Source organism: Pezoporus flaviventris, unplaced genomic scaffold, assembly GCF_033815535.1.
Source record: "Pezoporus flaviventris isolate CSIRO_AGI_PZ_B2104156 unplaced genomic scaffold, CSIRO_AGI_Pfla_v1 ptg000006l, whole genome shotgun sequence".
Classification (NCBI taxonomy): Eukaryota; Metazoa; Chordata; class Aves; order Psittaciformes; family Psittacidae; genus Pezoporus; species Pezoporus flaviventris.
Genome location: NW_026892554.1, coordinates 13607716 through 13632015, shown reverse-complemented (window position 1 = coordinate 13632015; position 24300 = coordinate 13607716). Strand labels below are relative to the sequence as shown.

General features: G+C 35.1%; 1 protein-coding gene across 4 annotated transcripts in view; it reads left to right on the top strand.

The window, feature by feature from the left end:
- The window catches only part of WDR72 (WD repeat domain 72), a 114871-nt gene that overhangs the window by 28156 nt on the left and 62415 nt on the right, over positions 1-24300 (top strand). For all 4 annotated transcript variants that reach the window (XM_061446990.1, XM_061446988.1, XM_061446989.1 and 1 more), the window contains 2 exons: positions 518-713; positions 16561-16766. In XM_061446990.1, the coding sequence (XP_061302974.1) occupies positions 518-713; positions 16561-16766 (402 nt within the window). The remainder of the gene's footprint in view (positions 1-517; positions 714-16560; positions 16767-24300) is intronic.

The following is a 24300-nucleotide window of genomic DNA, read 5'->3' as shown; positions in this document are numbered from 1 at the left end:
TGAATCTTTCCACAGGGTGAATTCCTTTGTGTGTCACCAAAAATTACTTACAGGTATGGAAAGGAAGGCTTTTCGGAATCAGATCCATGTGGTGTAGCATACCCTATTTTTCATTAGAAATACATTACTGTTGGCTTTTGTGTCATAAGACCTGACACAATTTTGTTACGTGAACAGCAGTTTGGTTAAAGGTAACTTTTTAATACCTTTTTTTCTAGAACTGCTGCTGTATATTTGCTTATATAATCGCTGCTTTGATAGGCAAAGTATTATTAATCAAGTGTTTCAATTTGTTTTTTTAATTGAAAACACAGGGGAGATTGTATGTTTTCATGTCAGGAGATCAGTTGTACATTTAGCCTGTTAAAAACAAGTTGGAGATACAGGCTGAAATAAAACATTTTCTAAAATGAGTATGTTCTGGGAAAGAAATCACTGGGCAACTTGTATGAGGCTGGTTAAAATGATGTGGTTGTGACTGGTTAGTATTGAAACTGAAGTTCTTTCTATTTTGCAGTTAAAAGACCATGGTATAGTGTGTTGTGTGTGCAGTGATCACTCTGTAGCAATTCTACACCTTCAGAAGAGAGTATGTCTCTTACATGCCAGAAAGCACCTGTTTCCTGTGAAGAAGATAAAATTTGACCCTGTTGAAAATCTGCTAATTGTTGGATGTGAGGACAATTCAGTTTATATTTGGGAAATTGAAACAGGTAAAAACACAGAGGGATTTTTTTGTTTACTTTCCTGAAGTTTTGTTTGTCATGTGGTGTTATACAAACCTAATTTTTAAAAGATCAAAGCTTAAAGTACAATATATCTGTATTTAATGAAGGACTTTGTAAAATGAGTTCAGCATAAATTACAAGCGTATTGTGTTAGTAGGCTATTTAATATTTTTAAGCTGGCATAGGAAATGCCTTCTGGTGCTTATTTTTTCCTCAAATGTACTGAATTGCTGCTTTAAATAAAAAGGTTTAGAATAAAATGAAATTGAACTAAATTATAGTCAGTTAAAAAAAAGTGGATTTATACTCTGTGATTTTTTTTAGAGCTAGTAATATGAAGTTCTCATTTTTGCATTGCATTTTAAGATTTAAAAATTCTTTTCATCTCTGAAAAACACAGAAGGGAAGGTGCGACTGTTGTATGCAGTGTTGTTTTTATTTTTCTTTGGTGTCTTACTGTTGCTGAGTGACTATATGATGGCTTTGCTTAGAATTTTAGCTTTAGTTGCAGTGCTGGGAAAAACAGTACAAGGTAAAATTTTCAGAAGTTAACATTAGACTTTGAGTTAGGGTACTCTAAACTTGTTATCCTGCTTTTATTTGCTGTTGCTTCCTGCATAGCTTTGAATTGTGTTTTCTGATAAATATTTGTCATCCTTCTTATGCGTATTCTGGTGTGTAACTAGTTGCATGATGTTTTCTGTTCATTTTCTCCGGTCAGGAGGGGGAATGGGTTCTACCCTTCTGCTCAGTCCTCTTTTTGGAGGATTTGTGGAACAATACTGTCTTGGGATCTTTCTTCCTGTCCTGTTGGTACTTTAATCCCTTCATTTTACTAGTCTCCATCAGCCTATTTGCAAGATTACAAACTGCTACTTTCCTCTCTTCTTTTCTCATTCCTCTAAAGGAAGAATGCCTCCTCTCCAATGTGTTCTTTTCTGTACTTGTAGCTATTACGAGATCCATGATTATTTACCCCTCCGTAATGGCAGCACGCACTTTTTCTATGCAAATAGTATTTCTGTTAACAGTATAAGCTGTTATACTGTTATGTCTGCCCCTATATATGCTATATATTATCTCCGCTGTGTATACTATTTATCTGCCCCTTTACCAAAAAGCAAAAATGTGAAATTAATTTGATTGTCTACCTGCTTTTTCTGTAGCAATCGCCAGAAAGTCACCTTTACTAGTGGTAAACTATTAAAGGTAGGATGGAAAGATATTATACTAGATTCCTGTTGTAACTAAGGGAAACGAGAGCAGGCATCTGAATGTTCAGCAATCATTAACAAATACACACAGTTTTATGGAGAAGCTTGTAAGGATGCCACAGGTTTTCGGCTGTTCTGTCTACACCTTCATTACTCTTTTAAAACTGATGTTGAAAACAGTTGAGAAATTTAGTTGTGGGTAACCTTGATATCAGATGTTTTCTTTTATGTCACAGCTAAAAGGGATACTTCTCAAAAACATGTAACAGTAGGTAGGATGTTTCCTAAGTACAGATCAATTTGAGAGTGAGGCATCCTTGAAGGTGATTGTACTTACACATTAGTTAGCATTTCTAGTGGAGTAATTTTTGAGACCAAAGTATTAACATGTGTTTGAAACTCTGCAATAAAATTGAGCACAGAAGTGTAATAAGGAACAAACAATTTTTTGTTTCCTTATAAATCTGTTGTCATAGCTATAATTTGAAAATGATTTTCCTCAGTTACTATCAGAACTTAATCACTTTAAGAAAGGAAATAGATGAGATACTAAAGCTTTAAAACAAACTTGAGCATGTAATGATTATTTTTCATACATACTTTTACAATATATTATCTATGGATTCCTCATAGTCTGTGCTATTGTTATATTTGTAGGGTACAGTGCAACAGCTCCTTGGGTGCTCCTGTGATGTCAGTTAAGGTTAAAGTTCACAAGGTGGCAACTCTTCATGTGCCTTTTGAAAAGACATTGGATTATAAAGGGACTCAGACCACATAGAATGTCAATCCAGCACTTTATATGCTTAAAAAAACCCAACAAACTGAAAACCCCCGCCCAACCTTCAAGCCAGAAGACCTATGCTAATGATATGAGAGAGTATAATTTAATTCATCATATCACAAAAAATAAATTTGTGTTGAATTAGTAACAAAGCTTATTTCTAGAGCTGTAGGGGCAGCATGAAGAAACACTACTTCTTATCAAGGCATACCTTTAGTAGGACTTGTGCAGTAGTGCTTGCAGGAGGATGCACAACAGAATTGTGCTTGTATTGTGCACCAAGGGGGCTTGTGTCTTGTACTTTCACAATTTTAAGATAAACATAATATCTTTTTCTTTGGTCTAGATATTTTGTGTAAAGTGTGTATTCTGGTAAAAATTTGGAAGGTTAAAATATATCCCACATCTAAAAAAAGGCCAACTGTGCAAGTTCTCAGCTTTTTACTTGTTCAGCCTTTTATTATTACTTCAGGAATGTGTAATACTAATTAGAAATGGTGCTGACAGGTTACAAGTATTCCAGACTTCTGGAGCTAATAAATAATTGCTAAATAATTCACTCTGTCATCTTCAAACTGAAACTTTTGGTTGTTGATATAAAGAGCTGTCTGTGTAGAAAAGGCAGTTCTGTATGTGGTGGCTTTGAATTAACCCCTGACAATGGGGATACATTGCACATTTTGGTGCAGTGGGGTTCTTCAGTTAAACAATTTCTTTCCTAGATTTCCAGACAGTAAGTACTGTGGAGTAAATTTAGTGCTGCTGCATGTGCTTAACAATATGGAAAATGATTTTGACTCATTAATTCTATAGAGATGCAAATTCTTGCACTCAACAGCATAAGAACTATTAGCTTCTATCACCATACAATGCCCAAGGCAGCCCAAAGGAGGGCTTGGAGCAGAATTACGTCTTTAATGCAATTTTATTTAGTACAGCTGGATAACTTTGTGCTAAAGTATAGTGAATTCTTTCTACATCAGTGAAATTTAATAGTGTAGGATTGGAATGGTACCACAGAGACAAAAATTAGGGTGTATTGTAACTGTCATATGTAAAAATGCTGTCTATTTCAAAGTTAGAGGAAGTAAAATTGATGCCACTGTTCGTATCTGTTGCATTCTCAGAAAGGGGGCAGATAGTTAAAAGTGTGGGTTTTACTTGCTGTTTGTATATCTTCTTTTACTAGTATCAAACAGGAATAAGAGTTACAATCACCACCTCTGAAGGAAAACAGCTGTAACACAAGAAAGGATGCAGTTATTTGCTACATTAGCAATTAACAGATTTTTTTATTTTTTATTTCAGTTAGGTATTGCTGACTAAAAGGTGCCATCTAGGGTGAATACCTGGGAAAGCCTACTAGGATGTAGCGTAGTTGGTTTAATGTTGAATTATATCTGTATTGCAGGAGAACACAAGAGGTCATGGCGTTGATCCTTGAAATTGGCCTGACCCAGATCAAGAGCCATGTAGATACTTTCTCTGCCCAAGTGTCACTGAAGCATTGTTCAGCTATATATGGGAAAGCTGTACACAGCATTACAGACAAACCTCTCCAGAAACACAGCAGCCTTTCATTATGATTTTCATCTGTTGGCAAGTGAACAGGCAGCTGTGCATAGTACCACATGCTTATGCCTGCAAGTGTATTCCCTAACTGTTAACTAGGGTGAAGAGTAGTGGTAGCCCTGTGCTTGGATTCTATTATGCAAATGGACATAAGATAAACTTTTGTTGTTTCTGTAGTTAAAAAGTGTTTGTTTTATTTCTTGCTATGCAGTTAGCTTCATGACTGAAGCTTTGCCTCTTTAAGTGAAAGGGGAGGACCTGATTTTGTCAGACTTGTATCACGTTTGCAGTTAAAAAAAAATAAATCTGAACAGCGTTACTGTACTGGAGTTAATGGATAACTGGGAGAACAGCCAGTCTGTGCGTAACTTCAGGCTGTGGGTTCAAGAATTTGCATTAATATTTCAATATTTACACTGGTGTAGAGTGGCCAATAATTCTGTTGAATTTGACAGAAGACTTGACAAAAGTTTAGGGGCATCTAGTACCTATGACTGCCTCTCAGTTATACCAGTTTAGCTTCAAAACTGTTCTTCCATCAGGTAATTAAGAGGCAGGCCCCTTAAGCAGATAAAAGACTCCATTGTACAGAACAGTTCATTGTCCAATTTCCTGTGACAGAGGCTGATGTACTTTTTCAGAAAACATTCTGAGGTTTTATAAATATTTGTCTTTTAGAAGGCTTTCATAATAGCTTTTATTATACTTTGTTGTGGGAGGAATGTTGTCACACAGATTAAAATGCAAACTAGTACTCCTTCATGTAGAATGTGTTGTACCCTCTGTTCATGAGACTGCCAAAGATACCTTATTTTACATAGTGAATGGGAGGTTACCAGAGATTTGTGGGCTGCCTTTAGTCCAAATAAATAGGCATTTCAGTATAGTTTATGCTGAAATGTGTTGAATACCATGAGTGTAGTTGACTTCAAATGAAATTTATCTAACTTGAGATTTCTATCTATACTTAAGAACTCTATTTATACTTAAGTCCTCTATCTATGAGCTAGTCGCTCATGTTGGTTTTATAATGAACAGAAGGAAATAGGAATAAGTAAAAGTCTTTTTCCCCACGTACTACAAGGGAAGTCTAAAGGAGGAGGAGGAGGGAGGGGGGCATAACTTGCTCCCTGCTGCTATTATAGGTCTAGAATAAGATAAATTCAGTCTCATCCTTGTAGTTCTTTGGAACAAAGAAATTATTCTAAGTTCAAATGTCATTATTACACATGCATGGGGGGTAGTGCTGTAAAAAAACAAGCCACAACAGAAGCCATGAACTAATTGTGTAGTTTAGTGCATTTACCTAAATTTTAATATGCAGATAGGGCAACTTTCCATTATAACTTTCCATTACAGTAGAATATCTTTCCATGACAAATATTGATCTAATAATACATTTGGTATATTAACATAGCATGTGTACAGGATATGCTCCAAACTTATGTGTGCTAGAAGACAAATATGAAAATCAATAACAAATTTTATTCTAATTTAAGTGCAGAATATTTTTTCCAATAGCCACCACTTGAAATCCACTTCAATAAGGAAATAGTTACCTGTATTGCTTTTACATTTTCCTAAACAGTTAGTCTCTTCACTTTTTTTTAAAAGGGTAAATATCAGTATGATAATATGTAGTAATAAAAGCATCAGTGCTTTTTTACTTGCAGTATACAACATATGGTAGCATGTCTACAGAGCCACGTTGCTAATATGTATTCAGAGCAAGGAAGGAATGGGTAGAATTTAAAGAGCAATCTTCCTCGCTCAGAGATAGCAATCTCCATTTATCAGAGGTAGATTTAGCCTTTCAATTAGTACTAGCTTAATATAACTTCATTCTGTGAAGTTCATCATACTTGTAGACAATGAATTGTCTACTAATTTCCTGTTGTTTCTATTGCTTTGCAAGTCTCGTTCTGTTTTATTGTTTTACAACATGCTTAGTGTGAGTTTAAAAATATAGTAACATCATTTAATAGAACTTCCTGTTCATTATCATAAGACATGTTTAACTTTACATTGCCATGTGATATTTTTCATACGCGACCAGGGAGTGCAAATTTGATAACTTTCTTGCATCTTGATGCTAGCTGCAACACTAAAACCCCCTTGAAACATATGCCTGAAGAGTATTTCTGCTGACATCAGATCTCCTGTATAGTCAAAAATAAGTGTATGCTTACAGTCCTTTTGAGAAGATGTGGTGGCTTTATCATCTTCCAGGCTGTTTTTCTGAATACACTGGGGATTGTCTTATTGCATTGTTGTCTATGACACTGTCGCTACTGTTATTGTTAATATGATATATTGGAATAAAGTCAAGTGCAGATACCACTCGCTTGCATTCATAGTGCAAGCCTAAACAGTACTCCATGTGACAAAGGACATGTGTCCAAAATGCAGGAAACTTTTTCTGATCCTTTTAAGTGGATCAGTAAAGGTGCTTTCTTTCACGTGTGATTGCACTAGTGCCATTATAATTTTTCAATAACTGTGTAGAAGCTGTTTTTAAAAAATGGTTTGTGAGCTCTAAAACTGAAGTTCAGAAAACTGTGTCATATTTGAAACCCCAAGCCTGGGGGGTCTTGCTTTTCTCATACAAAAGGGCAATTTTTATTTATTTTTTTTAATACACAAAACCTGATTTATTAATTTTGCAAAAGTACTGAATACTCTTGAAGGCTCCAGTCCTTCAGAAACAAGGAACTCCATTAATTTTTGATTGAAAATATCTAACAGATTTTTACAAAACGCTTAAATTATTTATATATAATTTTCAAATTCTGTACTGTTTTTTTCCACATTGTGCTTCCTAGCTATGCAAGAGCTGCGGTGATCATAGTGATTTTTAGCACTTAATCTGTGTTTCAGTTAATGGCAGTGGTGATTTTACTGTACCTGCTTGAAATGTGCATTGCTGGGAAATAAAATTCATAAGGTATTTGAATATAAAGCTTAAGTATAGTACCTGCTTGGCTGCTCTTTTATTCAGTGACTGTCCTCTCCTCCAAATTGTTTATGGATCCTTAGCTACTTGGTAGCATTCTATGCCAATTAATTACATACAGGACACGGAATAAAAAATAAAGGACAACTAAAATTTTCTACATAAAATTGAATTGCTGTAGATGACAAAGATTAAAACAAATTGTCAAAGGAAAGTGTGTAACTGTACACGTAGGAAGGAAAAGACATTTAACCTTTAAATAGCTCAAAAGATGTAAAGATCATTTGTGCAAATCTAATTGCACAAAATAGATTTGTGTACTTCTGCATTTAGTTTTCTTTCCATGTACCTCTGAACTCTTGAGAAAAATTACTAAAGAAATATCTGTAATATTGCTTTATCCTCACTGTTTAATGTGTATTGTTTTCCCTTCTTGTGCTCTAATTGTATCCTTTTTTGAATATATTTTTTCTTGTGTTTTGCCGTGTTGGGTATCGCATTATCTGGGTGCATAGTAACAATATTTCTGCCATTTTCCTGCTAAGTGCAGAAGCATCACAGTTGTTTTGGTTTCTAACTTCTGCACCCAGACAAAGCAGGAATCCTACAAATGGCAGTGCTTTCCACAGAATAATTCTTAGGATGTTCTAGGTGTTCCATAATATTAAAAAGTGTTTTAATGTGTACAGTGTACCAGACACTTGCATAGAAGGGCCTGCTACCTTAATTCAAAGTTTTTCTTTGCTATTACTACCTCTCTTTGCAAACCTAACATGTTGTTGATTCTTATACATAATTTTCTACATGTGTTTTAAACGTGTATTAAAAACCCTTGCTTTTTTAATAGTGATAAATGAAAGACTGTCACTTTCATTGACTGAAATAAGATTGATTCTGTGTGTGTCAGCATGTGGGATATATTCTGTATAGGCTTTGTTTGACCAAACAAAAAAAGTAATGGTGCTTCAATTAAAATTGTCACTGTAGTGAAAACTAGACTTCAGCATTGACAGTGCATTTCACAGAAGTGGGATGTTCAGCTTTGATTCCATACTTCAAGGTATGAAGATTTTATGAAACACCTGTGTGCTTTCATGACTTAAACCTGAATGATAAATGATTTTAAACACTTGCTGAGAAACAAAAAATCCCACCACCTTAAGGTGGAAGCCAAGCATAGAAAACTTGAGCTCAAGCATTTAAAAACTACACAGGTATCAGTAAATTCAAACAGGCTTTTAGTAAGATTGGCACCCCTTATAAAATATGCAGTGCCTAGCATTAGTCAAACCAATCTGTATGATCCCTTCTATTACAAAAGAAACCTGTATGAAACAAATTAACAAGTTTGGAAATACCCTGAAAATATTTCTCATTATGTTAATGCCACATTGAATAATTTGACCTGTTATGTAAAAGCTCTTCTGTTTTCATAATCATTCTTTCTGTGGAGAAAATGAAATGACCAATTGTGGTATAATAGATCAAACCTTTGATCATTTTGATGGTCAGAAATGCTGGAACACTTTCAGACACTGTTAAAAGATAATTTGTATGTAGTTATGCATGCTCCAATATTCTTGTAATTAATGTTGACAATAAGTCTTCTAAATCTCTCATAAAATCTATGCAAGTATCACACAAGGTGTGGGGTTGTGTGTGGCTGGGTTTCTGTTTGCTTTTTTAAGTAGACCCTCATTTAGTCTGACCTTTTTTTTTTTTCTCATATCCAAGAAATTAGTGCTTGAACTATGTAGATAACTAAGGGTTAGGTTTCATCAGGTGGCTGTGAGGAAATAAGTTGTACAGTTTTAATGAAACTCTTAGAATTTGGTTCTAATAGTTTCAGAGTTTGAGTATCAGCTCTCTAAAAACAGAACTTGTAAACACGGTCATTATTTTGCTATGGATTTATGCCTAGATTATTGTAAAAGCAACAATAATTACACTCCTGTGATGGTTTTATCCTTGCAAAATTTGGTCATTTACAGTCTCTTCCGATATCTTTCCTCATTTTCCCTTTTTCTCCCTCTGTGTCTCCATCATTTTCTCTTTTTCTCTTCAGGTCATTGGTCAGAATTAGACTTGAGAGTGGCCTAGTTGATGAATTCTGTGGTTGCAGTTCATATGCTGAAGGCTGTGGTGTAGCTAGGGTCAAAGTCATAGGAGTCACTTCCTTTCTGGTTATGATGAATACTGTGTAGCCTAAAGATCTGGACTGATGTATAACTCTGTTTTAGGGTCTTTGGGAACTACATCTGGGAAGTCTTCTGTGAAACTCACTGCATGCTTTTTTTTGTGGTTTTGGTTTTGGTTTTGTTTGTTTTTTCATGTTATTTATTCCCAGGCTGTTTATCTGAAGGGGGCCTACAGGGATCCTGGGGAGGGACTCTTCGTTAGGCACTGTAGAGACAGGACAAGTGGTAACGGTTTCAAACTTAAACAGGGGAAGTTTAGATTGGATATAAGGAGGAAATTCTTTCCTGTTAGGTTGGTGAGGCACTGGAATGGGTTGCCCAGAGAGATTGTGAATGCTCCATCCTTGGCAGTGTTCAAGACCAGGTTGGACGAAGCCTTGGGTGATACGTTTTAGTGTGAGGTGTCCCTGTCATGGCAGGGGGGTTGGAACTTGATGATCTTAAGGTCCTTTCCAACCCTAACTCTTCTATGATTCTATGATTCACTTTCTCCTGGCTAATGAAGTTTGCCTGTAGGGTCTGATACCCCCGTCCACAAATTCTCACAAATTCTACATGTACTCAATTCACACCCATGTGATAACTTTCCTTCATTTTAGAATTTATAAAATATAGTATTGGAAAGCAAGGCTTTTGTGAATACTCCTGTCTCCTATTAGGACAAACAGGTCTTGTTTGATATTCCTAATAATAATCTCTTAAACATTTACATTGCACCTGATTTCATCATCCCTTGTGAAACTATGAAGAATAGCCCTTTACAAAACTATGGCTCAAATACTAAATACCATGTTGCATTACTAGGAGGAGTTAATTGAAGACTGTGAAAGGCTTGTAACTCCCCTGAAGGGAGCTTTTCGTATTTGGAAAAAGGCTCTAGTGATTTAGCTCTTCTGTTCTTAGGTCATGGTCTGACTGTCAACATTAATAGTCAGGGCAGACACCACGTGGGTTAAGATCTTGATTTCTCTCCTCCCCACCACCTTCATGCTTAAGAAGCATCCTTGGAGAAAGAGAAAACCTGCAGGGAGTGAGTTAAGCCGACTGTGGAGTACTGAACTGAGACAAGATAACTTCTTGGACCAAGAGTAACTATAACTTTAAACAAGTAATACAATGCAACATTAAACTATTTCTGGTTTAGACAATCTTTCTCTAAGCAAGCAGCTCTGTAAAGAGATTCAAGGTATGTTCAAAGTAACATATATGATGAAATAACCTGATAGATAGAAAGTTACCCATTTACTGTAGTTTCTCTGTTCATCTACTGTCTCCTAAATCACTTTCTAAAAGATGTGAAGGATGAAGAAACATTGGCTAGCATGTTTTGAAAATGTGAATGAGAAGTTGCAAGCATGAATATATATATGCTTCAGAAGCTGTTTGAGCTTTTTGTTTTAATTAGTTAAGTTTTATCTGAAGGCTGACAAATGTTTTGTCTTTTATATAGCATCTTATATTTTATACATGTAAACCTCAGTTCAGTCTGTAGCTTGCACTTGAATATTTTATAGTTCTCTAAATTTGAGTCCTTGTTCAGTAACTACTTATTGATGTAGAATAATAAAGGGTAGTGGAGCTTGGAAAAGTCTGTCTCAGAAAGAAAAAGCAGTGTCATCTCTTGCCTAGTCTGTAGAAGCTAGGGACATACCCTTATACTGAGAGGAGTCAGGTATCTTTCTATTCACATGCATATGTGCACACATACTGTTATGTACTTTATACTAGCTGGAACATGTATGGAACGTAGCTGTATATCTGCTAGAAAGGATGTGTCTCTTACAGCTGATAGTTGATCTGCATTATTGTGTTATTAATAATGAAGTAAGATTATATATATTTAAAACAACCATCAAACAAACAAAAACAAAAAAACCAAAAAACCAAAACCAAAACAAAAAAAAACAATTCAAAACAAAAAAAAGTGGAAACGGGGAAGATTGACATGGTAAGAAGAGCTTGTATGAGGGAGGGTTTTCATTCCAGCCATTAAGGGCAAGATTCTCATCCACAGGCCATGTTTCAGGTGATAATAAAGAAATAGGCAGAAACTGCTCACATCTCTTGTAAGCTCTTCCATTCAGCCCAGTTTAGCAGATTTAATGTATTTCAACAATTCCTAATACAGAATTATTGTCCTTTGCTGTTTAGAATAGCTTAAATGCAGTCAGGGAGACAACAGGGGAGTTCTAATGTCTTTTTTCCTAGCTTATTGTGTCTGTAGCAGAAATCCCAAGATGAGGACTTGGCTGAATTGGAGAACTGCTCTTTTTACCTGCATATGTAAGACTGCATTATATATAAGATCCTGGTAGTTTGTGGCGCTCTTCACAGCCATCTTTAGCTAAAGGATATCTTGACAGTAGTTTTTTTTGAAAATGTATATTCTGAAGAATGTCTGTAATGCACAGCAGTTGGACAAGACTGACATCTTTCAAATGCAAAGAAAACATCAGGGATGGTCTCCCAAGACTTTCTACTTGCTCCTCTATACAGTGCTATAGTCACAAGGCATCTCCTTTGTTAATCTATTCCTGTATGTAAAATATTCCTTTAAAGATTATTAGATTTTAATAGGCTGGTGTTTGTTTGATCTCTCCTATTTCTATTTGATAGAATGTAGTTATTTTTGTTTGGATGTTGGTTGGAAATATATATGCTTACTTAATGCAATGTTTGTTCCACTTGCTGTGGGCCATTTGATACTAGAGTGGTAGGCACTAGCAGTTCGGGGAACTCTCAAGTGAAATGCTTGACAGCTGTCTTGGAGCAAGGTGGTAGACCTGTGAAATTCAAGCCTCTTCCAGTAAGGAACATAAGTTCTGTTTGCCTGATTCCAGCAGCATAGAAGAAAGTGGGTGGGAATTTCTTTTCAGATGAAATGTGTATTTATGGAAAGGGAGATCTTGACAGAAACTAAAATGATATCGCAGAGGATACTTGTTCTAAAAGCTTATTTTTATTTTTTTTCTTTTGCCACTATTAAAGAAAAGGATTTGTTCTTGACCGCATACTCTTTTCAAATAAAATCAATTCTGAAACCATTTTTCATTCGCAGATCACTGTTATGCTGCAAGATTCAGCTGAGTTACTAGGTCACAGCAGTACTGCAATGCTGAGGATTTTCAATACTTTAGCTGTGACAGCAAACAGAAAGCACTGGAGCCTGATGATATGACAGGTCATGTGATATCAGTGAATACCTCGTCTTGAGGCAGGATAATATGTGTGACCTCCTCGGTAAAAATACATCATCCAGTAAGAGCAGAACCCAGAGAACTGTGTGGACAGTTATAACACCAAGAGACACAATTTGTAGTATTTGGTCTAGAAGAAGAATAAGATGTTTTAACAGTCTCTAGCCAGTCACATCTGGTAGTCCAAAGCTGCCCAGGAGAGTAAAATACTCCACTCTTGTCTGTTCCTGAGACTTGGTTGCCATGGTCACAGCTTTAGAGAGATAAAGACTTTCTTTTCCTGTATTTTGTATGTATAGTAGGGGGTCATAGCAGTGGTGTTGCTGCTATGTAGAAAACCCTACATTTTCCCTTTCATTCATTGTTACACATGCTCTCCAATCAAAAGCTTTTGGGTGTGTTTGTTTTTAAAATACTTCAGGTGTTAGAGTTGTCTTTATTTCTGTCCTCTGTCCTGTATTCTCACATACAGGCTTTGCCTTTTCTTACTCCTCTATTTTTGTTTTCTTTAATATCAGATACAATGTTCCTGACAGTTAACTTCCAGGAATAATAACCACCCTGCTCCAGTATTGCTTTAACTGTTTGATCAGAATGTCACTGTCACATACACACATTCCCCTCTCCCTCCCTGTTTCTTTCAAATATGTATTTAGGAATCACAGAATACAGATACCTATTTTTGTCTCTGCCATCTACTCACTTTGGAAATGAGTATTTTGGGCTCTTCAGAAGTGTAGAGTACACTGGAAAACAAAGACTTCATAATATTCACCCCTTTCCATCACACCCATTTCCCTATGCCCTTTGTGCCTTTTTATTGAAGCTCTATGTACACAAATCTGTACGTATGTCTACTCACATATACAGAGATCCATGATTAAGATGTATATGCAAGCAACCATGCTTTATAAAGGAACCATTTTGTAGAAGGTACTACTTGTGAGAGAGTTTAGATAGCTGCTGTGGATGATATATAAATAATTTAAGATGGAACTCATAAGTTTCTGAAATTGATTTTAAGATATCACAGACTTCTGTTAGTAAGAAACTAAGCTGGTTGTCCAGGGCATTGTTTTCTGCCTATAAATGTGCTTAAAAAAATAAAAACCAGAAATAGTAAATATTGTGCCTCCATGTGAGAGGTTGAGTCCCATCTCTTGCCCAGTGTGAATGCAGAAGGGATTTTTTTTTGTATTATTAAGTAGTTAATTTTCTCTTCTCCAAACGACACATGGAAAATGTTACACTTCCTACAAGCATGATTCCAATGCTGACACTTAGAAAAGAGTTCAGTAGGTAGCAGAAATGTTCAGCAACACATGCACAGTTGTTTCTGTTTGCATCCATAAGACTAGAATATGTAGAAGCACATTTATCAGCATTTTGAAATGATACATGTGTGCACGTGTAAAGTATAAAATATCAGTTTGCTTTCACGTACATCAAGACTGCCTCTTTATGTCATTCAGGCCATGGTCTTCAAAGGCAAAATTCTTCTGTCCCCCTTTTCTGTGACTTTTACCACTTCTGGTTTGTTTCTTTTCCTTTAGACTAAAAATCTTTTGTTCAACCAGAAGTTGTAAATTTGGCTCTGAAGCTATTTCCGGGGAATAAGCTCTGTTATATAGACAATAATGCAAGCCTTAAATATATATTTTTTTTTTTCCCTGAGTATATATACATTTATAGGAGGATGAAAAGTCAGGCAACTCATATCTTGATTTGTGACAGAAACATGATCTTATCCTCTTTTGCTACTGTAGTATGATAGCCTAAATTATTGTATTCTATTCTGTATATACAAGAATTTTTCACGTAATCTTCCACTTAGTCTGGCTCTAAGGGTATGACTGGTGGTGTGCACATATGGATGCATCTAAAGCTAGCAAAACCTGTTTTGAAGTTCTGTCTAATGCTAAAAAGTATGTAATCAGGTCTTTGAAATTTAATGCCATGCCCTCAAAATTCTTGGATTGATTAAAAATTTAGTATAATATTTGCCTTTAATACTTGTCCATAAAAATGATACACGGTAATTTCACAAGGATGTTATGATAATAGTCTTTCTGAAGCACTTCAGTATTCCTGGTAATGAATTACACAGACCAAGTGATACAGAAAACCAGGATAGATATGTATGTGTATCTATATGTATATGTATACACATATAAGTGTTCTTTGTATAATGGAATTACTGCAGAAGGTAGTAGGGAAAGCTTATTCCTTCACAGTTAATAAGGGAGAACAGCTACTTTTTTTAGTGATTTTTGTTCATCTTTTGCTGTGTATGATAGAGGGGGTTCTGTGATGAAACAGGATATACTTACAGCTTGAAAGACTACATTGCGTATATAAAGATGCTAAAGTAATATTAGCTGAGTGACTTATTGTGACTGTTATTTCTAAGTGTAATGCTGCAAACACTTTTCATTCTTTTAAGTATGTGTGTTTGCTTATGTCTACTATGAATTGTATAATCCTTCCTTGTAGGCTTCTATTAATAGTCTCTGTGTTTGAACTATTGAAACATTGCAATGTTGGGAGCATTGTAGCAAGGTTTGTTTTGAAGTATTTGTAGATATTCCAACTGTAAAAATCTTCGGGCAACTAGCTTTCCTTGCAGTAAATATTCAGTTCTGTGATGATCCCTGACAGTAGCTCCAAATCCTGGGGAGGGATAAAGAAAGTTACATACTAAAACCAACTGGGATTGATCTTCAGTTTTTCAGTGCAATGTTATACTAATCTATGTGATTCGATTGATATTGTAGGGGACAAAGAATCAGTTGCATTGCTTTGAATTCAAGGACTTTTGGCCCTGTAAATAACAGAGGTGATACTGCAGTGAACAGAAATGGATGAATTTCAAAGAAATAATTTCAGATGAAGAGTTTTTATACACATATACACACAAACACTGTATGAGATCCCTCAATCCCAGTCCAATATTTTTAGCAGGTGTTACTGATAGAACTTCAATGTTACACATTTTTTTCTGGTAGCAGGAAAGGGAAAATTCATGTTGTGTTACTTGAGGCTACAAAGAATTCAAACTTAAGGGAAAAAACATTTCACGTTACAGCAGATATTTAATACTTTAAAAATCCTTCACATGTCTTTTATCTCTGATATTTATAGGAAACATGCAGTTTCAGCAATTTCTGATGAGTTTAATTCCTATAGGAAATGTGTAGCTTATAGTAGGAGCTCATTTCAAATACATTTAAGCTCAGTTTGCATATCTTTAATGACAGTTATAAAGTGCTGTTACTAAAACTGTTACTAAATAAAATTATAACTAAACTGTATAACAGTTAAAGGAACCGGATTGCCTAGTGTTAAAGGAATCAGACCGCTATGATGCACGTGCTATATTCAGTTGTTTAAAAAGTGCGAGAGGTTTTTAGGAATGGAAGGAAAAAATTGAGCTTTCCCTTGCTATTTGTAACCCAGAACACTAGAGGACAGCACTAAAATATTACATAAGCGTGTTATTGTTTACACTGTTAATGATACAGATGCTCTGTGAGGGCTTTGTGGAAACAAAACAAATGATTCTTGAACAGAGTTAGGGCAAGTGGTAGTCTTGACTTTCTTTTTCTCCTTTTGAAAATTGCATCTGACTTAACAAATTATACACAATGCCTGTGTGAATAAGGTATTTGCTGTAGTGATTTCTATAGAAATTACGTTTTGTTTTTTAATGTAATAATGCTGTAGAATAGACCCTTGTGTAAAATTATGTTCTTACGGTCTATAAAATGAGGAATTAGTTGATTGATCTGTAAATTCTTCATGATTTATCTGCTCACATGAAATGTACTAAGTTAATGCTGTGATACTTACACTGAAATTTGAATTAGTATAGTTTCTTGAAAAAAAAAATGCATTTTCTGTTTTCGTTTCTCTAGGCACACTGGAAAGACATGAAACGGGTGAAACGGCAAAAGCAATTCTTAGTGCCATTGAAGATTCGGAATACATGGTGGCAGATGCTCTACTTCCTGTATCTCAGGAGTCAAAAAGAAATAAAAATGCTGGATACAAGCATTCTAGCTTTTATAAATATGGCATGGTCTCTTATGATCTCACTCATACAGAAAAATCTTCAGATAAGGTAAGAAGGAAAAGTAAAGCATTTCTCCAGAGCAATGAGCTGTGATCCAAATTCTTTACTTTTTCACCTTCACTGAAAGTAGTCCTGTGTAGGTGGTATGGGGGCTTGCTTTAAAGTTTATAAAGGCTTGTTCTGACTGGCTCAGTTTTACATCTTTAACCCTATTTCATGCAACAAATGAGCAAGAGGGGGGGGGTGCCTTATGCAAGGTCACCAGTAGATCATCTCAGAATTATTTTCTCAGAGACTTTGCACCTGTAGTTAGACCCTATTTCCTTATGCCTCTGGCTTATGACTGCGCCTATTAGCAGTAACCTCAGAACCTCCTGGTAAAAGTCCTTAAACCAAATAATTGTGAGTGATGGGGAAGTTGTGCTCTTTCTCTTTGCTTTGAAAAAGAACAGAAGGAAATACCATGCTGAAACAAGTGTTAATGTGCTGTTAAAGCTGAGAAAACAAATACAGAGGCACCTTATGAGAAGGTTAAAAATGCAATAGTAATTCTGTTTGTAGCCTAGATACACCTATATTTTCCATTTATATGTAGATATTTAAAAAGCCTGTATTTGCTAAAGTCAAAGTATTAAAACTGTATCAAATGTAATACAATTTTCAATTCAATTAGGTGGATATTACTTTATTCAGGTTGGAAGATAATTGTATATACTTTTACAATACCCTGTTTGTGCCTCAGGAATGGATAAATACAGTGAGCTCTTGATACGAGTGTATCTTGAAGAGTGGGGCCTCATTCTTGTTTTTTCTTGTTTGTTACCTTCTAATTAACGGGTTTTGGGATTTTTGTTCTCTGCAATAAAAAGTTACGCTGTTCCTTAATCCTGAATTTAGATTAAAAACATCTTCCCACAAGTATGGGAATGTCACCGAAGTCTGCAAAATAGTTGAAGGATGAAAAAAAGATGAAAAAATGCTTTCCCTCAGCTTGCATGTGGAAAACAGCCTCCAGAATGGTCTCAGGCCTTTTTCTGGCTTTATTAATTATGGTCAATTAAATACTGGATATTCCAAAGTTGTGTCTGTTAAAGTATAGCTTAATCCAAGTCCCCATTCTTCAATTTTCTTTTCTAGTCTTTTTTCATTGTTTTCCACAAATTTACATAAAATTTTGAGTTTATATTAATTATTGTTTAAATCTTAATATTTATCTTTGACCTTTTAGTAACCTTAGTCTGATTTCTAAAGTTCTGTTTGATCCCATTTTCTGAAAAGTCTTATTAGAGCGTAATCCTGCTGAGCATGTTGTGGGGCAGATGGTGCACTAGTTGGCCATTGACACAGAATCTGATCTCACTGTTCATTAAAAAGAATAGTTTCTTCTTGCCTTTTTTAAGAGGAACAACGGAAAAAGTTATAGTTGTGTTTGGAGTGTAGTTTTGGTCATACCTGTTAAATTAAAAATTGCTTGACTTTTACGAAGTGGCTGGGAAGAAAATGTGCTGCTCATGGAATATGGGAAAATAGGTTTTGGTAAATTTTGATGTGTGAAGTTTCACATGCTTTGGGATTTATATCACAATAGGCAACAGTGGAGTTGTAATAATATTTTATAGCACTTCATCAGACAAACATCTTGGCTGCTCTGATTTCACAGTAAAATATTCCATTTTCTTGTTTAAACTTTCATATTTGGGACTTGATGAAAAAGTCATCAGATGAAAACTTTTTATTGAGAGAATATTATTGGTGTCTCTTAGACTTCGCTATGACTGTCAAAATATCTTTTATTTCATCTTTTTGTCATTATAGTCCTGTTATTTTAGTCTAATTTCCTGACAAATGAAGTTCTATTCTTAGGAAACCACTTTGCATTCATCAGAAATCTGTCATCCGTTACATCTAGCTTTTCTTCCCAACTCCATCCCCATTGCAGCAGGTTCCATAGATTAGTGTGGGAGATGCTGGAGGCTAAATATATAGGGTATAGTTAAATCTGAGAAGACGATAACAATGGAGGTCCCTTTAATGCTATTCCAGAAGTCCAAATGCAGGCTACACAAAAGGAGCATGGAGCTCTGATGCTTCCTTTAACACTGTTTTCTTATTGCTGAAATGAAGGCTGGTTATGAAATCTGCTGATTTTCTTAGTTCCTGTTCAGGAAACATTTTTTTCAGGAAGTGCTGTATTGACTCTTCTGGGTCATTGTTTTTTACCATTTTGAAATCCAGTCTCATGAAATTAGTGAAAGTTCTGTGCATATCAGAGTCCAGCATCCCATACCGTATTACAAAGCATATAATGATCACACAGGTGAAACTATCATAAAATTTTCAGCTTCCCAGAAGGCTTTAGTATGAATGTATACAATGAGTATTTTATTATCGTTTTGCTGCTTTTGCAAATTGTGTATTAGAAATTTAAAATAATGCTAAATTGTTAATTATTTTTTAAAGCTGTCAATTTCAGTCTTTTTAAAGAATTCAACTTCAGAAGATTTGTCACAGAAAAAATAAGGGGTAGCTGTTCTGTCCTGTTGGTATTATGTTTTTGAGTGATCCTTATTTTGTACTGTGGGCTGATTCGCATGAAGATAGAAAGAAAGATTCAGCGTTTTTTCTTAATGTTTAATATTACATGGTTTTATCATTAATATTATATTTAAGGCAAAATAATATTTATAAAGTAACCGTCTCTTTCCTCCATCCTAAGAAGAAAGCAGAAAAATATCCTCACACAGCAGTCCAGCTTCAAAGGCTTTCTTTCAAAACGTTTGTCATCATGTAAATCACAGATACAAAAGCCGAATGCTTTGATTTCATGGTGTTTTGACCATTTTAATTCTTTTATTGTACTGCACGTGCCAGTGGGAGTACCAATAACAGATGAGTGTGACAAATGCAGTTAACACAAGATCCATATTAATGTTGTCAAATCCTCTTGATATATTTAAACAGATTTTAATTATTTTCAATGTCAAAAGACCGAAAATATATAGCCTAATAGTTTTTCAAGGAAGCTTTACTTAATACGTGAATGTAAAACCTCTCATAAAAATGAAACTTTTATATTGGCCTTAGTCATTGACATAGGGTATTCATCAAGTCAGCAATTTGTGTGGCAAAGTGCCATTTGAATAGTGTATTGTTAGAATACTTATGGTCCACTTGACAAGGGCTCTTGCTGTAAATAGTGCAATTTGACTCCAGCTGTTAAAGAGTGGCTTTGACAGCAGCCAAATAGAATGGAGATGCTTTACTGCACCGCAGAAAAATCAATATTGGGTTCCTGTTCATAGTAACCTGTTTTTTCTTTTTTTTGCAGATTTATACAAGACTATCTAGAGTTCATTTGTGGAAGTTTAAATATTATTTTAAAAGTGGGTCTGTTTTATTTTCAGATTAATGTCGGTGATGAATGATGTTTGTGTTTAGTAAGAAAGAAAAAGACTGCTTTGTGGAAATACATAAACAATGTGGTAATGCAGCATTATTTCAACTCTCAGCTTATATGGATGGATATTAGGATGTGGGTGCATAAGTTATGTAACAAATGGCAAAAAAATGGTCTTTCCTTCCTCTTTATTTTTTTATTTTTCATAGTGCTACTGTGGTATCCCTGTCAATTTTCGAAGCATAGGGGTTTTTAAAGCAGATTTCTTTGTTGTTCTCCCTGTAACAGCCCCCACAGATGTTGACAATCTGTAGTGCCATTGTAGATTTTCCTGAAGCATAGTCTTGCTGGTGCTGAACAGTTTTACAGCAGTAGTCAGTGACACAAGGTTGCTATGATACCTGGCCAGTAGCAATAGGTATTGAATCACTGCTCTTAATTACAGTAGACTACACACTAGATCGTGTACTCATGGTGTTGATATGGAACTGGCTCCCATTATACCTTTAAGTCATAGTTATATTTGAAAATTGGAGCTGTGTGAAAAAGTGGTTTAAAGAAAGATTGAAATGCTTCAGTACATCATATGAAGATTTCATTGATGCTCATAAAAGCTGGATATGTATGGGAATTGTTTTCCTGATGTTCCAGAAACATTTCATGTTACAGCTTTTCAGATAAAGAAATCTGATATAAATCTGTGTTTATCATGCGCTGTTATTTCCAGTTATTTCAGTAATGTAATTACAGCTTCTTCTGGGTAAAAATCTTGGAGGAGGAATAGATTCTAAAATCTGTGTAAACTTTGGACTGCTGAATCGTACTACTGAAGAGCTAGACCAGAAAAGGGAATTTTTTACTCTGTTTCAGAGACAAGCAAGGCAAAGATGGGGCGGGGGGGGGGGGGGGGGAGTATTTATTTACATAAGAAGTTTTATAGGAATGATAGGTATATTTATTGTTTGTTATATCCACTCAACTGTTTATTAAAATACTGTTATTTCAGTATTAATGAATGGCATGCAGAAATAGAATCAAAATATCTAATTAAGGGTTTATACAGTACCTGTAAAAGTTTGTTTTGATTTACAAATAATTATGACCAGAGTAGCTAAGTATCAGTTACTATAACACTTTTCAATGCTTTTTAAATTGACATGCCTAGTATTGGTAGTCTAACTTGGTGACTGATTTAACATTCGCTTACATTATTGCATACATACTCTGCTCTAAACAAAATAGAGGCATTTTCTTAGGAGGAAAGCCAAAGTTTATATTTTTATAGCTGTTTAAAAAAAGAAACAAAAACGTACAGAAATTATAAATAAGAAATACCTACTTTGTTATATTGCTGCACAGAATAAGTAAAAGACAAATGAAGACTGTAGGACAATATCAGTTTGCTTGTTTTAGTATAGTAAAGGATGCAATTTGAAAATGGAATTGTTATTGGAAGCCTGGAAAATCACTGCTAGTTAAATCTTACTGATGGAAAAATGGATAGAAAAATGGAAATAAGCTACCAGCACACATACCAAATAATACTTATCAAATACAAAATCAGGAGTGGTATCATAACCAATGGTATGCTAGGCATGGCTTCTTTTTATTTCTTTTGTAATATTTAGAGTATTATGATGAGGAACTACAGATCTTGATAATTTTTATGAAGTGGATTATTTAAGAACAAAGCAAAACAAAGTAGAGCACTTCTCCTTAAAGCTAGTAACCTTTATGCTGCTACTGCCAGGGTATTTCTTTTTTTTTACTGGGCCTGGTGTTCAGAAGCTGTATTTAGTAGTATGTTAATTACATGTGGTAGGAAAATGAGTGAAGAAATGAAGGTATAGATGTCTTTCCTGTAACTCAGATGCAAAACGTTTCAGTTCTTCATTTCCCATGAAATTTCACAATTAAATATTTTATCAAGGGATCAAGGTAGCAACATAACTACAGTGAAGTAATAACTACAGTTACGAGATTAAAATGACACCAGTTAAAAGGCATCATGATCCTGAGAGATACTGAGTGATTGGACCACAGGCCAGATTTGTTGGAAGCTACTGTAATTTTTTTAATTGGTCCAGACAGTCAAGCGTTTGTTGATTTCAGTGTTCTATCCACTGCTTCAAAGCAAAAATCTGACATTGTGATAGTAGAGCATTCTTGCAGATTGTTTTACTCTTGCAGATGTGGATAAAAAGTAATACAGTCTAAAAGAAATCTGATAAGCATGAACTCTGTATTTCAGTGCTCCATATAGGTTCTATGTACTTCTACAAACATTCTGCTATACAGAAGGTGACTGACATAAAATTTTAGTTTTCCGTGCGTGGACAACTAATTGGACCCTGTGCTAACGCTAAAAAAGGTGCTGTGGTGTCCTACATGTATAATTTAAGGTCAATATCAATAGTCCTTGTGAAGTATTTCACATGGGAGGACCATTTATTGAAGCTAACCTAGCTTTTGCTCTTTGTCTTCTCCCATATGTCAGCTGTCATGCTGTAGTACCCTTCTTTGTCCCTTGGAAACTGCAGCAAAGTTTGTACTTAGTTTTTAGGGACATATCTTTATGGATAGAAACATAGAGATTTTTTCTTACTGAAGTGCTGTTTGTGATACCTTATTCTTCACTTCTTACTGTTTCTTTTAGTTCTGGGTGTGGAGTCATACACAGTTTAAATTTTCCTGTCTTACATTTTACCTTTACTACTTTCTAGTCTCTAAGATGTGATTTCTTCTTCAGAAATCAGCCAAATTGATTTTCCTTGGAAGTGCTCTACCTAATGCTAATAATTCTAAAATAAATTACATCACTTTGTTACAACCTTTATATTTGCAAGTTGTCCAGTGATGTTCTTGAGAATTCCCCACCATTCACGATTGGAGAGTGGTGGAATCTTTACACTTATGATAAAATTTTCTATTCTACATATTAAGTTCCTGGCTTCCCATAGTTCAATTTAGTGAAGAAAAGTATTAACAGGAGCTCAGATCTGTGAGACTTTTGTTGATTTCTGCCTCACACACCTAATAAAAAAAAAACAAAAATGAGCAGTGATTTTTTCAGAAATACATAGGCACTTTGAATGTAATTATAGAACTAGGACTTGCAACACCAAACCATACTCTGCAAAAGACTTGCTGTCTGCTACCTTCCTCAAGACAACTAATTGACTCTCTTATCTCAGTTTAATAGCAGAAATTAAGCTAAACTATGGTTCAATTAAAAACAAAGCAACACCAGCGCTTACATTTCTATTCTCTTAATATGCTTTTCTACATACTAATACTAAAACCTTAATTTGTTCTGGTGGTCAGAATTGGTTTGTGCAGTACTTATGGGAAAGGATGACTCAGCCAAATGGATGGCTGGGAATATTTGTTTGCAAATACTGTCTTCTTGGAAGCCTATGCAGTTCTAGTGCCCTCAGTAAGGTTGAACAACTGTTAAGGAAAGAACAGTTTGAAATCTGAGTATGGAGACTCAGCAGCTGTCCTGATACATCTTAGGTATGATACAGGATGTGAGTAAAGTCCAGCTTGCCTATTCCTGTGTTTTCAAGAATGACATTTTCTTGGATAGACAGGATTTTAATTAATATTTAAGAATTTAATCCCATGTTTCGTGGTGTGGTAGTGGGTTTTGTTGTTTTTTTTCCTAGTATTTTTCTTTTCGTTTTTTTTTTTTTTTTTCTAGTACTTGTGTAGATAAATTTATGGGTGGGATTCTTATAATCCAATATGGAAAATGCACTATCAGAGCAGCCCAGGGCAAATATGTTATTTCAGTTGGAGTCAGCAGCCAGCCATGGGTTGGTAACTTAATTTTTATATACATCAATCCTTCTTAAGACAAAGCAATAATCTCATGCTTTTACCCTCCTTTGAAGGTCGTGTTAGCAGTATCTCTGTGTTCAGCATTATTCTCAGATATTTGGATGTTCATTCATCCAGTAAATTGTTCAGTATAATAATTCCTAGATCCATGAGTCAGTAGTTTGTATTTTCTGGAGTACCATAGCACTGTTTGTCCCGTTGAGGATCTAGGAAACATGGGAGAAATCTTCCATCTTACAGGTTTTGTTAAGTGCTGAGTAAGGCTGAAAATGTCTTGGCTACCACTGATTGCTGAGCCCTATATATTTCTAAAGATATGCTTAGGTAATTTACTTCTATGTT